At 44.6% G+C, this 16086-nt stretch overlaps 1 protein-coding gene across 2 annotated transcripts in view; it reads left to right on the top strand.

The window, feature by feature from the left end:
- Positions 1–15830, top strand: part of LOC142402971 (mitochondrial nicotinamide adenine dinucleotide transporter SLC25A51-like) — a 34609-nt gene extending 18779 nt beyond the window's left edge. For both annotated transcript variants that reach the window (XM_075489002.1, XM_075489003.1), the window contains one exon: positions 12109–15830. In XM_075489002.1, the coding sequence (XP_075345117.1) occupies positions 12109–13020 (912 nt within the window). In that variant the 3' untranslated portion in view covers positions 13021–15830. The remainder of the gene's footprint in view (positions 1–12108) is intronic.
- Positions 15831–16086: the final 256 nt, after the last annotated feature.

The following is a 16086-nucleotide window of genomic DNA, read 5'->3' as shown; positions in this document are numbered from 1 at the left end:
CTCAGCAACCCCACAACAGAAGGGTCCTCTGAGAGACCAGGCAAGCTAGACAGCTGTTTAATCTTCTCCATACTCAAGGCAGCTATACCAAAAGCCCACCAGTACCCTTTTGGGTCCTTGAAGTACCCTCTCCTGAGGTAGGCTATGCCAAGGATACACAGGGCCTCTGGGCAAGTCACAATAGGATGCCACTCATTCCCTATTAGGCTTACCTCAGCCTCCAACACAGACAACTGTTGGGATCCCCCTGTCACTCCAGAAAAACATCTAGGTTTTGCCCCTTTATATCCTGATGGCTTTAGGGTACACTGTGCACAGCTTTAGGGTATACTGTGCATCGGTGTCTACTAGAGCCTTATACTTCTGTGGGTCTGATGTGCCAGGCCATCGAACCCACCCAGTCCAGTAAACCCAGTCATCCCTTTCCTCCGCCTGGCTGGAGGCAAGGCCCTTTTATTCCTGATTGGAGTCTTCATTACTTGATTTTTGCAACTGCAAACTACAAGTCCCTTTATTAGGTTCAGAAGTAAGATCTTCCCTTCTACTCTGCTCCATAGAAACTGGAGCAGTAAATTTCCTGGATGGATGCCTTTTGGCTGTTGTTTTTTTCTTGCAATTCCCATACCCAAGCTTCTAGTTTCGAGGTAGGTTCACCATCCCACTTCCTCGTGTCCTCCTGTGGTTGCACAGATAGAACCACAGGGCGGCACGTGGTGTACGGCACCGGTACCCTTTCCCTTGAGCAGAAGTGTGGCTTTTAATAGCTGAAATATTTGTCAGTATGGGCAAGGAAGAAGACATATTCTCTTTGAATTGCTGCAACTGTTGGAACAGTCTCTCCACAGCTGAGATGCAGGCCCGTAGGGAGGAAGATAGATTCTCTTCGAATTGCTGGAGTTGGCTAGCCAATCCAGCCACAGTTGGTGCCTCCGTGTCTGTCCAGCTCATTATTGCCAGGATGCTGGCGTATGATGTCGGTGCACTTCGTACAAACTTTCGCCACATGGACCGCATGCACCGGATTTCATCCAGGTCTTTGGATGCCTGGTTATTGACCTGGTTGTTATAGATCACTTCCACCACGGCTAATTCCCTCAGATACTGGATACCTCCCTCAATGGTAGTCCACTTGCCTCAGTAATTTACAAGATCTTCCTTGAAGGGATACCTTTCCTTCACGCTCGACAGGAGCCACCTCTAGAGGCTGAGGACTGTTGCCCCTTTTCCAATCCTTTTGTCAGTGGCCTTATCCCTAGCAAGGGATCCCAGCTGCCCAGCTTCCTTACCCTCTATTTCCTGACTATTGGCCCCAATATCCCAGCATCAGAGCAACCAGCTGATAATTTGCTTGCCTGGTTGATGGCTGAAATTTTTTTACATATCTCGCAGCTCACTCAAGGATAGGGATCGGGTGGTTTCTGCCTTGTTTACGATTTCAGTCTCTTCCCTCTCCTGTTCTTGTGACTGCCTTGCTGCAGAACAGGCTGCCTCTTCTGATTCTCCCTCCTGCTCCCTCTTAGGAGAAGCTTCTTTCTCCCTTACTAGTTGACCTCCACTTCCATTGTTTCTTCTTGACTATTGGGGCAACAGATATAGTTGAGGGCTTAGCCCTCTGGTTTAGCCACAGTGTCTGTTGGTATGTTTTCAGATCCAGAGGCACTCTCTTCCCCTTGAGGGTGCTGAATAGTGCTGAATAGTGCTCAGTAGGCATAGGCCAGGCCCCAGCACAGTGCGAGAAGTTGTGTCTCTTTGGCATAGTCAGGGCCAGGGCATCTTTTTTTCAAACATTCTATTACTTCATTAGGATCCCACACTTGTTCGGGAGTGAAGTTCCAGACCATCAGTGACAACCATTCTAGGTACCTGCCCATGTTCTCCCACATGCCTTGCCACCCATAACCACACTGCCTCGGGGTATATCCCTGGGTGATATTCCTAAATAGTTGGCTAACCTTAGAAAAAAACAACAAAATATTCTTGAGAAGTACCGATAGGAGTATTTTGGTTACCCAAGGATGTTCAAGATACTGAGGACTTATTGTAACAAGGCAGAAAACACCTACCCCACAGGAGAAGAAGGGGAAGGTGCCATTCTGTGTTTCCTCCACCAAATGCCTCTCAGAGGAGAAAAGGGAAAAAGTGTAATTGTTAATTGTCTCCATGAGATGGTTCCTGAAATACAGGGAAGGCATCAATGCAGGGCCCAAATACCAGATTAGGCTCAAGGCCAGTGCTTTTATCATAATTCTCCCAGGCAAAACACCACCAAGTGCTACACAGCACAGCAAACTGCAAAAGCCAAAACCAGCCTTTAACAAGCTCTCAAATTTGATGTACAGCAAAAAAAGGGAGCATTGCATGGATCAGATAAACCAATGTTGAGAACAGATAAGTCAACATCATGACCAGCAACTGTTAAACAGATATAATAATTATAAGTTCCCTCCAATACACTCCAGTCAAATCTGTTGTTATCTCAAACCCTTCGAGCCCCACATTGGCCCCAAAATGGACTGTCATGGTTTAACCTCAGTAGGCACCACACAGACACTCGCTCACTTCCCCGTCCCAGTGGGATGGGGGAGAGAATCAGAAGGGTAAAAGTGTGAAAACTTGTGGATTCATATAAGACAGTTTAATAAGAAAAAAGAAAAACAAACAAAGAAAAGCAAAACCAAGGAAAACAAGTGATAAAAAAACCAATAATTGCTCACCACCAGACAACCGATGCCTGGCCAGTCCCCAAGCAATGGCCGCCCCAGCAAACTCCTCCCCTAGGTTTTATTGCTGAGCATGACATCATATGGTATGGAATATCCCTTTGGTCAGTTGCGGTCAGCTGTCCCAGCTGTGTCCCCTCCCAACTTCTTGTGCACCCCCAGCCTACTCGCTGGTGGGGTGGTGTGAGAAGCAGAAAAGGCCTTGACTCTGTGTAAGCACTGCTCAGCAATAGCTAAACCATCCCTATATTATCAATCAACACTGTTTTCAGCACAAATCCAAAACATAGCCCCATACTAGCTACTCTGAAGAAAAATTAACTCTATCCCAGCCAAAACCAGTACAATCTTGTACTAGGGGAGCCCAGAACTGGACAGAGTATTCCAGGTGTGGCCTCAACAGTGTTGAATAAAGGGGAGGGATCACCTCCCTCGACCTGCTGGCAACACTTGTCCTCATGCAGCCTAGAATACCATTAGCCTTCTTTGCTGCAAGGGCACATTGCTGGCTCATGTTCAACTTGATGTCCACTAGCACCCCCAGGGTCTTCTCTGCAGAGCTGCATTCCAGCTGGTCAGCCCTCAGCCTGTACTGGTGCCTGGGATTGTTCCTCCCCAGGTGCAGGGCGTGACACCTTGTTGAACTGCATGAGGTTCCTGTCAGCCCATTTCTCCAGCCTGTTGAGGTCCCTCTGGGTGGCAGCACAATGGTGTATCAGCCATTCCTCCCACTTTTGGGTCATCTGCAAACTTTCTGAGGGTATGCATTGCCCAGTCATCTAGGTCATTAATGAAGATGTTGAACAAGATCAGACCCAGTCTTGACCCCTGGGGTACACTGCTAGTTACTGGCCTCCAACTAGACTTCGTGCCACTGATCACCACCCTCTGGGCCTGGCTGTTCAGCCAGTTTTTGTTCCACCTCACTGTCTGCTCATCCAGCCCATACTTCAACAGCTTCCTTATGAGGATGTTATGGGAAATGGTGTCAAAAGCCCTACTGAAGTCTACATAGGCAATGTCCACTGCTCTCCTTTTGTCTACCAGGCCAGTCATTTCATCATAGAAGTTTATCAAGTTGGTTAAGCATGACTTCCCCTTGGTGAATCCATGCTGACTACTCCTGATGATTTTCTTGTCCATCATGTGTCTGGAAGTGGTTTCCAAGATTAGCTGCTCCATCACCTTCCCAGGGATGAAGGTGAGGCTGACCAGCCTGTAGTTCCCTGGGTCCTCCTTCTTGCCCTTTTTGAAGATAGGAGTGACATTTACTTTCCTCCAGTCCTCAGGCACCTCTCCCAATCGCCATGATCAATCAAAGATTATTGAGAGCAGCCACACAATGACATCAACCAGCTCTCAGCACTCATGGGTGTATCCCATCAGGGCCCATGGATTTATGTGTGTCCAGTTTGCTTCCCTGATCTGATCCTCTTCCACCAAGGGTAAGTCTTCCTTGCTCCAGCCTTATTCCCTGGTGTCTGGGACCTGGGATTCCTGAAAGGTGGTCCTGCTAGTAAAGACTGAGGTGTAGAAGGCATTCAGTACCTCAGACTTCTCTGTGTCCTGGTGACACCCAGGGCCCCTGCCCCATTCAGCAGCAGGCCCACATTTTCCCTAGTCTTCCTTTTGTCACCTATGTACTTAGAGAAGCCCTTCTTGTTGTCTTTGACATCCCTGGCCAGATTCAATTCCATTTGGACTTTAGCTTTCCTAACATGTCACTGCATGCTCAGACAGTGTCTCTGTATTCCTCCCAGGTTACCTGTCCTTGCTTCCACCTTCTGTATGCTTCCTTTTTATGTTTGAGTTTGGCCAGGAGCTCCTTGTTCATCCATGCAGCCCTCCTGGCATTTTCGCCTGACTTCCTGCTTGTTGGGATGGACCGCTCTTGATCTTGATCAGATTCTTGAATACCATCAACCAACTTTCTTGGGCCCCTCTTCCCTCCAGGGCCTTATCCTGTGGGACTCTTCCAAGCAAATCCCTGAAGAGGCCAAAGTCTGCTCTCATGAAGTCCAGGGTTGTGATCTTGTTTTTTTCCCTGCTCCCTCCTCTCAGGATCCTGAACTCCACCATTTCATGGTCACTGCAGCCAAGGTTGCCTTTGACCTTCAAATCCCCAACGATCCTCTCCTTGTTTGTGAATATGAGGTCCATCAGAGCACCTCTCCTCATTGGCTCCTCTATCACTTGGGTTGGGAAGCTGTTATCGATGCTCTCCAGGAACCTCCTGGATTTCTTATGCCCTGCTGTGCTGTCTCTCCAGCAGATATCGGGGTGGCTCAAGTTCCCCATGAGGACCAGGGCCTGCAAACGTGAGGCAATTTCTAGCTGTCTATAGAAGGCCTCATCCACTTGTTCTTCCTGGTCAGGCGGCCTATATCAGACACCCACTACAATGTCACCTTTACCTGTCTTCTCTTTATTCCTTACCCATAAGCTCACATTTGGCTCATCATCCATCCCCAGGCAGAGCTCCATGCATTCCAGCTGCTCTCTCACGTAAAGGACAACTCGCCCTCCTTGTTTTCCCGGCCTGTCCTTCCTAAAGAGCCTGTATCCCTCCATTGCAACACTCCAGTCATGGGAGCCATCCCACCACATCTCCACAAGATCATAGCACTGCAACTGCACACAGATCTCTAACTCATCATGTTTATTCCCTATACTGCATGCATTAGTGTACAGGCACTTCAGAGGGGCACCACAGCATGCTGATTTCCCAGAAAGGGTCTGTTTCCCTCCCACATCAGTGCCTTGTAGGCACTTCCTTGATTACATGCCAATGCTGGAGGTGACCCTACTTAAGCCCTGTTTTGTTGATTTTGTGATCCCTTTCAGTCACATCACCCCAGGCCCTTTGCTCATCAGCACTGTCCATCACTCCCTCACAGAGCTACTAGTAACTCTCTCCCTCCCCATTCCTAGTTTAAAGCCCTCCTTACCAGGTCAGCCATCCTCCTGGCAAAGATACTTTTGCCCTGCTTAGTGAGGTGGATCCCATCTCTCCCAAGCAGATGTTCATCCTTAAACAGGGACCCATGGTCACAGAAACCAAAACCCTGTTGCTGACACCAGCTCCACAAGCAGTTATTGGTATGCAGTATCAGTCCCCTCCTCCTTACACTTTCCCCTCACTGGCAGGATCAAGGAGAACACCATCTAGGCCTCCATACCCCTGATTATCACCCCCAGAGCTCTGTAGTCACTTTAGACTCCAGGTTGCCCCTGGCAGTATCATTTGTGCCTGCATGGAAGAAGGGGGTAATAGTCAAAGGGTCAGACAAGCTTCAGCAGCCTCTCCATAGCGTCCCAGATCCAGGCCTCTGGCAAGCAGCAAACCTCTCTATATGACAGGTCAGGTCAGCAGATGGGTGCTTCCATCCCTTGCAGCAGGGAGTCACCCACCACTTCCTCCTGGTGATCTTGCATGATTTAGGGTCAGTTGGCCTAGATGCTTTGCTTGAAAGCACACCCAACTCCTCCTCAGCTTTGAAGGCAGTGAATCTGTTCCATAGTTGCAAGCCTTCAGGTGGAGCCAGTAGCCTTCCTCTTGTTGCCAGAAGTCACCAGCTTTAATTTTTCACCTTCCCCAGAGGTTGCACTTGCCATTCTGCTAGTGCCATTCTGCCACTCTTGCCTGTGTTTCCACTGCAGCTGGTGTCCAGGGCTCTTGAAGCTGTTGTGCCTCTGAGAAGATCCTGACTCTGTCTGTGATGCTGCACAGCCTGCTGACTTCCTCCTGTAACTCCTCCACTTGGTGACTGCAGGAAAGAAGGCCACCTCTACCAGCCTCAGGGAAAGGCCCCAGGCATTCCCTACAGCCTATACTTGCAAGGCTGCATCCACCATCTAAAGCTCTATCTAGGTCAAAGCCTCTGCCCTGGCAGGGACAGCTGCTCTAATACCTACTGAGAAATATGTCCTATGGCATGTCACTACCATACCTGAGAACATATAGGCTAGTTTGAACTGTGATGAAGATCCCCCTCTGCAACAGCTGTTGCCTCTGGGAGGCTGTACTCCAGGCCTGGCTCTTTTATAGGCCTCTCCCTAGCACCAGCTAAAAGGGGGTTTGGCCGTCTCTAATCAGCAGGTAGCTGTAACAAAGGCTCCAGGCACCTTAGGTCAAGGGCAGCTGACCATGCTTGTTAGAAGCTGCTAGAGCTTCCTCAGGCCCACATCCTTGTGGCTCCCCTTATCTTGTCCTTATTTGGCAGCAGCAGGCACCCTCAAGTTTCTCAGAGGGTTCCCAGAAGTTCCCCAGTGATCCTGGACCCTGTCCTCAGAAGCTCCCAAAACAGAACCCAGAGACTGCTGTGCAAACTGCTGCATGTTGGCTGCCTCTGTTAGCTGTACTCATCTTGATGGATATCGCATCTGGATACTGGGGCTGAGGCTCTCCTGGGACAGTCCTGGGAGGGCCCCAGACAGGGTGTCTGTTTCTGAGTCCCTAATTTGGGTTGCCCACCTGCCTTTGTGCCTCTGTGCTCTTCTGGGCTTGTGGAGATGGGTCTTTGATGGGCTGATAGCTCTCCTGTGATGGGCCTGGGAGGAGCCAGGGCAGGCTATTATTTGGGCTCTTCCACCTGCCATTGTCTCTCTGTTCTCCTTTTGTGGGTGTACAGATGAGCTTTTTATCACATAGCATAACATCTCTCACCAGTGTTATGAACACAGAGATATAAAAGGATGTTGGGTACAAAATATTTTTTTTCTTTCCCTTGTGTGTATTCGATCTAGTGGGTGGAGTCTTGGCATTCTGAAGACCATGGTCATTTAGGCAGATAAATTTGCTGAACTCTTAGTTTTCTTAGAAGGACTAGATGTTATATACCACAGGATGGTATGGAAGTGATAGGAACCTGAAAGGATGGACCTTGGATCAGGGAATATGCTGGACTTTTGTTCAGTCTCTAGCTAGATTTCTAAGGACAGCACAAATACAGTCTTGATCAGTGGTCTCCAAAGTGGGTGTGCAAGACAATCCATTGTGGTGCGGGAAGAAAATATTTTTGTACTGTTAATAAATAAAATAAAAATTATTTTAATATAGTGTTTATTTAATCTTTATCTCATCCTTTTTAATGTCTATTTTTGTGTATATTTTATAACATACATAATATATTAGTACAGTAGTACATGTGTATAATTTATAAATAAATATACATATATTCGGGGTGCATGCTCAAAAATTTTTGGAGACTGCTGGTCTAGATGATCTCGTTGTTACCTGTCAAAATCACCTATGTCCCTTTGTAGTGTGTTCTGAAACCTCGGGGGGGGGGGCAGACTTCTGCACAGAAATTGGCTATTGTAATGGCTGCAGGAATTTGTGCATATTGGGAACACAGGTGATCCAAAACTTTTATTACTTCTGAGAACTGATTCCCTTGTAATACTTTAATTGGGAAGCAGCTCATGTACTCAGGTCATGTACTCCACCACTTGTGGTCTATGGACCACCCCTGTAAAATGTCCATAAAATGTCCACAGATGTCCACAAAATGTCCATTGCATTCATTTAGTCCATGACTTTGGGCTCCATCTCTTATGGTGGTCACTCAGGATAGGAGAAGTGGTGTGTTGCATGGAGTTATTTGGCACCAAAGCCAGCTCAGGCCAGGTCACTGCTGCACTTGTCCCAAAAATCGGGGTTCATTTACCCGGTGTGCAAAATGCCAATATACACACAGAGCAGAGGTATTTTATTGTATGTTTGCGCAGATATGGGTGCCTGTCCCAAGACAGCACACCCAGCTTTCAAATTAACAGGTATTTATACACAAAGCATGAACATATTCAACTTCCTAATATATATGCAGTGTTATTCTATTAAATGATTGGTTAAAATCTCTTCGCCCAGCATGTAAATTAGTACATTGTTCTTCTTCAACTTCATCATTTGAGTCGGTGGTATAATTGGGGTAGGTGGTCTGTGAGTCAGTGGTCACGATCTCCCCCTGCCGGAATTACCTTTCCCCTGGTTTCCTACTTTTTTGGCAGATCTAAGCGGTTCTTCATGGTTTACTAACTAGGCTAGTAATACATCAGTTACACTTCTGCTTTCGACAGCTACATCCTGCTTATTAGACAAAGGCACATTGTCTAAGTTCCTATGGAGATAGGGTAGGGCTCTACAGTAGATTTCTATAGCAGCATCAATCATTATGTGAATTGTATGTTTATATTTGATTATTACACCACTTGCACTGCTTCTTGTAAGGCTTGTCCTCCATTGGTTCAGGTGGTTCCTGCTATAGTAATTCCTATAACATGCAACTCAAATCCAGGGTTACAATAATTTAAAGGTATTTCCATCACAAGCTCCACCCCGGTCCCTTTGGACCAGACCATCGGGTTTAACATTGCAATGAACTCCTCCCCTTGCCCCTGCTCTGGCTTGGACATCCACAGACTGCAGTCCCTTAGGGGTGTACCTGCTCCAAGTGGAGCCTTATCTATGAGCCACAGTCTTTTCAGGGGTATACCTGCTGTGGCATAGACTTTTCCACAGCCACAGTTGCTTTGAGGTGCACCTGTTCCAGCGTGGCCTTCTCCATGGGCCACAATGCCTTCAGAGATATACTTGCTCCAGCATGGCCTTACCCACAGCCACAGTTGCTTTGAGGTGCACTTGTTCCAGCGTGGCCTTCTCCATGGGCCACAGTGCCTTCAGAGATATACCTGCTCCAGCATGGCCTTACCCACAGCCACAGTCCCTTCAGAAGTAAACCTGCTCCAACATAGCCTTACCCATGGCTGCAGTCCCTCCAGGGGTGTACCTGCTCTGTCATGGGCTTATCCATGGCCACACGCTTTGAGGTGCTCCAGCATGACCTCCATGCACAGCCACTGATGCTTCAAGGTGTACCTGCTGCAGCATGGACTTATCCACAGCCACAGATGCTTTGAGGTGTACCTTCTCCAGCATGGACTTATCCTTGGGCTACAATCCCTTCAGAGGTATACCTGCTGTGGCACAGACATAACCATGGCCACAGATGCTTCGAGATATACCTGCTCTGGCATGGACTTGTCCACGGCCACAGATGCTTTGGGGTGTCCTGCATGGACTCATCCACAGTCCCTTCAACTCGAGTTCACACTGGAGTTCCAGCCTGTCCAGTACAGCAGCACAGAAACAGCAGCAATGCCCTGGCCATCTGCCAGCCCAGGCGCATGGCCATTGCTGTTATCAGAATGTTCCCAGGCACAGCGGAGTAAGATGATAAGCAGTACAGCAGCACGGCAAGCAGCAAAAGCAAAAAGCAGCCACTAATGAGCCCTAGACTCTAATATACAGTAAAGCAAGCAAGCCCCATGACAAGCACAGAAGCCTGCTGATTAATAGCTAAACAGCAATAACAGCTATAAATTCGTTCTAGCACATTCCAATCAAATCTGTCATTATCTCGAACCCTTCGAGCCCCACGTTGGGTGCCAAAAAGGACTGTCGTGGTTTAACCCCAGCTGGCAACTAAGCACCACACAGCCACTCACTCACTCCCCCCACAGTGGGATGGGGGAGAGAATCAGAAGGGTAAAAGTGAGAAAACTCGTGGGCTGAGATAAAGACAGTTTAATAGGTAAAGCAAAAGCCGTGCACGCAAGCAAAGCAAAACAAGGAATTCATTCACTCCTTCCCATGGGCAGGCAGGTGTTCAGCCATCTCCAGGAAAGCAGGGCTCCATCACGCGTAACGGTTACTTGGGAAGACAAAATGCCATAACTCCGAACGTCCCCCCTTCCTTCTTCTTCCCTGTTTTTTATTGCTGAGCATGATGTCATATAGTATGGAATATCCCTTTGGTCAGTTGGGGTCCTGGCTGTGTCCCCTCCCAACTTCCTGTGCACCCCCAGCCTACTCGCTGGTGGGGTGGTGTGAGAAGCAGAAAAGGCCTTGACTCTGTGTAAGCAGTGCTCAGTGATAGCTAAAACATCCCTGTATTATCAACACTGTTTTCAGCACAAATCCAAAACATAGCCCCATACTAGCCTCTATGAAGAAAATTAACTCTATCCCGGCCAAAACCAGCACAGTGACACAGCAGGCCTTTGAAATTATGGCTGAAAGCAAAGGGTCTGTCATAAACACTTCTGAGAAAAATTGCATTGCCCGATCACTGCAAGTTCTCAAATCACAAGCATGAGAACTTATTTAAACTACATGAGGATTATCAAGGTAATGCTATAGTTTTAAACTGCTCCTTACTTCATAAATCCAGCTACTCCATAGAAAGAAATATGTACCTTATAAATCTGAGTTAGATCTCTTATTTTTTTTCCCTCAAAAGAAATCAGAAGTGATGTTGGCCACAAGTTGCTATTGCCAACACAACTGGTGACTAGTTGTTAAAAGTCTTAGGAATCCTCAGTGTTTTACGTGTTATATTATTGAGTGATGCTCTTACCCACTGCAGTAGTGAAGTTGGTATAACTCTTAATATAAAAGTGGGGTGTCAGATAAGACTGTAGCTTAGTTGTGGGTGTGACTATTTTACTATATGCAGATAGAACTAAGTTGATCCTAGGAACAATATATATTAGTATAGATGAAGTGGTACAAGCTCCCCAATGTGAATTCCTCACTACTGCCATAACTTCATATCAGGATAAGTGCTTCGTCTTTGTAAATCACTTCTATGGTGCTGTTCCTTGGCAAACATTAAAGAGCACAATATTATGCAACAGTGGTGGATCATGTATTGCCTATTAAGGACTAATTCTCTGTTTTATTTAATGAAACTCTGTTCGCTGTGTCCTTCAGGATCTTAGCTCTAGCAGAGCTCAATGTATTCTTTAGCTTTTCTATATTCTTTTACTTCTCTATAGTAAACTAATGCTGATAATTAAAATTCTTATTTAAATTATTCATTGTTGTCTGCCACAGGGAAATACGGGCAGGAATGACCAGAATTTGTAATGCTAAGCTCTGTGTAGAGTGTGTGTGTTTTCCAAAACCTTGGTAATTTGTATTGTATCTTACTAGTGTTAGAATAGAACATTCAGCATTTGAATTCCTTGTCATACTGTACTGGAAACTTAATGTGTAAACTTCCTATTTCTCCCTGACATTTTCAGCTGTAATGTGGCACTGGAGGGGTTCAAATGTCTATTTGTTTTAATTTAGTTTGGTTTTAATAAACAAAACATAAAAGGAGGGAAAAAATGGCTAGTTTTTCAGATCCTTGGATCTGGTGTAGAAAATTGTGCATTTTGCATCATCTATCAGATGAAGCATTTGTCACACTGTTCCACTGAATTTGATGAAGTTTCTTCAGGATGTAAAATGTTGAACAGTGTGCACATGGTGTGTGTGTGTGAACTAAAAAAGCTGTGTCACATGCCATTTTGTTCACATTCTTTTCTTTTTTTGACATAGGAAAAGAAATCTAAGATATATATTAAGGGGGAAAAAAAGATGGATTCACAAGATTGTGTCTCAACAAATTCAAAGCAAGATATCAGCCATCACATAAAGGGTAGCTCTGGTAAACATTATCTTTGTGGCTATTGTGCAGCCTTCACCAATATAGCAGTCACCTTTCCCATCCAGAAGGTCCTCTTTCGACAACAGTTGTATGGCTTGAAAACAAAGGATGCAGTACATCAGCTGCAGAAAGATGGAATTCGAAATCTCTATCGTGGAATCCTTCCTCCATTAATGCAAAAAACAACCACCCTGGCTCTAATGTTTGGCTTGTATGAAGATTTCTCCTCTTTGCTCCATAGTCACACAAGTGCACCTGAACTTCTAACTCGCAGCATGGCAGCAGTGCTTGCAGGGACCACGGAAGCCCTTCTTACACCTTTTGAACGAGTCCAGACTTTGCTTCAGGACTACAAACATCATGACAAATTTACAAACACTTACCAGGCTTTCAAGGTACTAAAAGTCTATGGGATTAGAGAATATTATCGGGGTTTGGTGCCTATTCTGCTTCGGAACGGAAGCAGTAACATCCTCTTCTTTGGCCTACGAGGACCTATCAAACAGTGTCTGCCTGAAGCAACTTCTTATAGCACTCACTTGGTCAATGACTTTATCTGTGGCGGGCTGTTGGGTGCCATGCTGGGATCCTTATTTTTCCCAATGAATGTTGTAAAAGCTCGCATGCAATCTCAAATTGGTGGCGAATTTCAGTCTTTTTCAAAAGTTTTTGTGACAATCTGGCTAGAACGTGATAAAAAATTGATGCATCTTTTCAGAGGAGCCCATCTGAATTACCATCGTTCTGTCCTGTCCTGGGGCATAATCAATGCAACATATGAATTCTTGCTAAAGCTGTTATGAAAAATGTTACCTTCCTTTGAAGCCCCTCTATTCACTTGGGTATTTGTACATTTGAGGTCACTTAGTCTCTGTGAATAGATTAATTTATGGAACTTTTTGTGAATAACATGGAGTACCATGAAACTTGGAGAGAATTCAAAGCAGCAGTTACATTTCAGTAGGGAGATGGGTGATATTGTTAGTGGCTGCTTAGTGTGAAAGGTAATTAGTCTTATTAACGGCCTTCAATATTTATAGGGTAAATGGCAATACATCTAAATCTTGATGCAATTGAATATACTTCTAAACAAGTTAAAGTATTTATATGCTGGTGGATAAATTTACCCACAGTGGAATAACTAGACAAATGCAAAGTAAAAAAAAATATTTATATATTGGTCTAGTAGCTTATTCTATCATTTCCAATGTTTCCTAATACTCTCAGTGATCAAATTTTTCACTGTGCACATTGTATAATATGGAAGTCAAGAAGGGGCCAATGAAAGCTACTTCTCTTGCTTGATACACTACAGAGGGTTAAGAACTAAACCTTCAAATGTCTTGGGGTTCTAAATTATCTTTGGAGTTTAAATAGAAGCTGCCAATTTCTGATGAGGATTACTTTCTTTCTGAACCTCAAGTTTAAACTGAGCCTACACAAACTATTTTGCCAACCATTTTACTGCTCAGCTTTAACATGAACATCATCTCATTCATCAACATAAGGGTAGCTACTGAATATTTAACTTCAGTGTAAACTGACCCAGTGCAAAGTGGGATTGTGCCTATGTATGTGTGTGTCTTGAAATGGAAAGGTGGAAGGAGCGAAACAGCAATTTTATCTCAAGCTTTAAAAGTGTTCTTCCTTGTTGAAAGACCTTCTATTTGCAAATTTGGTATACTCAAGTTTTCTGCTTTTGTATTGCTTTGTTTCTGTTGCAAACATACGAAAACTGATCTCTCTCTGTAATGCTCAAACAGTAATACAGCTTCCTCCGATTGTCAAACTACTTGATTAACAGCCTTTTATTATCTTTTGCAAACTATTTTTGTTTAATTTGGGCTGTGGCAGAATTTTACATCAGCACTGACAAAGTGAGATTTCTGGGTATAAGCATTTAAGGCCTTAAAGGGAAAGCAAGCATAACTACCACAAAGTATTCTTTGTTTTGGGGGGTGGGGGCAGGAAAGCTTTCAGAAACTATTTTTTAATTGTTCTTTTCCTAGGCTTTAGGCCCTGTAAAACTATCAGTGATAATACAGTAAAGCAATAGGAGTTGTGTGGCTAATAACTTACACTTCAAGCATTTGTAATTTGGTTAACAGATAACAATATGCAGTAAAGACAGGGGTGTGGTCAGCTGCTACGCATGAAGGTTACTTGCATGTTTCATTCACCAACAAAGAGAAAAGTGTAAAAGTGTATTAACAAACATATAAACATGACCCCAAGTGAATCCTAGAGTGAGGAAGAAAAAAACAAACCATCAACATCATATTCCTCCTGGCCATGGACTCCAGATGCTAACAACTCACCATAAGCACTCCCCTACCACCACTGGAATGAAACCACTGACCTTAGGACCCAGAAGAGCAGTGAAAGAGTGAGCATAACACCAGGAAAAGGGATAGAAACTGAGGGGTGTGTGTTACAATTTTAACTACATCATTAATCTTTCTTTTCCTGTAACAATTAGATCGGGACTAATGATTAGACTCTCAAGATTTGAATTACACTAACAATAAATTTTTGGTTTTACTTATGTATATAAGGTGTACTTTTTCTTTGCCCATAAACAAAATTTTGAGTGTCACAGTTCCAGCAGCTTTGGAGCCTGCCAAGGCACAAGTTAGTTCACAAAGGAGAGCACTCAACCATACAAGAAGCCTCACAAAAAAAAAAAAAAAAAAAGATTCCTACATTACGTAATTAAAACAGTTGTGCTTTTCCTTAGTTTTAGAAAGTTTTCTTACTTCAAGCAGCAACAGCCCACTAACTACAGAGGATAATCCAGAAGTTTGTCCTTGCCTCAGACACAGCTATTGTCCTCTGCTTTGTCATAGCTAGTTTTCATTTCCAGTTTTAAGCCTTTCTATTTGGGCTGATATCTCCCTGTTCACAAATGGCTTTAGCAGAATTTTATGAGGAAAGCAGAGCTTTTCGTATGCCTTCAAAGGCTTGATGTTTGAGCAAAGAGAGACTTTCTATTCCACAACTATTTTTTTTTTAGTCAATTGAATGGTTAATTGCATGCTTAACTAGTTTGTAATTATTGTACTATCCTCAGCATGCTACCTGCTTCTAGGCTCTCATGAGTCAACTGTTCCTGCTCCAAAGTATGTGTGATGGTGTGATAGCAACAGGCAGACTAAAGGAGGAAAACAGCCATTTTATATGCAAACAAAACAATTTGTGTAAGCACTGGGTATAAGTACTTAAGGCCTTAAAGGGAAAGCAAGCATTCTAATGGCAGGGAGTGGGCAGAAATCAGTGAGCATTTCTATAAGAGAGCTCAGTTTAAGAAAAATACATTAAAAGAGAAAAACAAATCTATTATAAAAATGCACTGAGTTACTTTATTAAATGCTTAATTTATCATGCAAGACAAGAGAAACTGTCCACAAACAGTAAGTATCAGCCCTCTTTTGAATATACTCAATATATTGTATTAGATGTCTATACTTTTTATTATAGAATCATAGAATAGCCCATGTTGGAAGGGTCCTTGAAAGATCATCTGGTCCAATCTTTCATGGGAAAGGGAGCCTAGATGAGCTATTCTAGCAAAATGAAACCTCAAATATTTAAAAAATATTCTACGTGCACCATATTTTCCCTCATAATAAAAAATGTTACACTGAGTTGGAAAGACTTGTTCATTGCTGTAGAGAATGCGATGTTAAGGGATGTTAAGAGTGGCCGCCTCCTCCAGCAGCTCTGGCCCAGGACTCCCTCCTGCCCAGCTGCTGGAGTCTAGCCTGGTGTGCCCAGGGACCCAGGGTCTCTGCTCAGGCTGAGGGACGCGGCTGCAATTTTCCTGTCTGCAGGTTCAATCAGTAGCAAAGCTGAAGCATGTATCCCAGAAA

The sequence above is a fragment of the Mycteria americana genome, assembly GCF_035582795.1.
Source record: "Mycteria americana isolate JAX WOST 10 ecotype Jacksonville Zoo and Gardens chromosome Z unlocalized genomic scaffold, USCA_MyAme_1.0 Scaffold_18, whole genome shotgun sequence".
In the NCBI taxonomy this organism is placed as follows: Eukaryota; Metazoa; Chordata; class Aves; order Ciconiiformes; family Ciconiidae; genus Mycteria; species Mycteria americana.
This window is presented reverse-complemented; position numbering and strand designations above follow the sequence as displayed.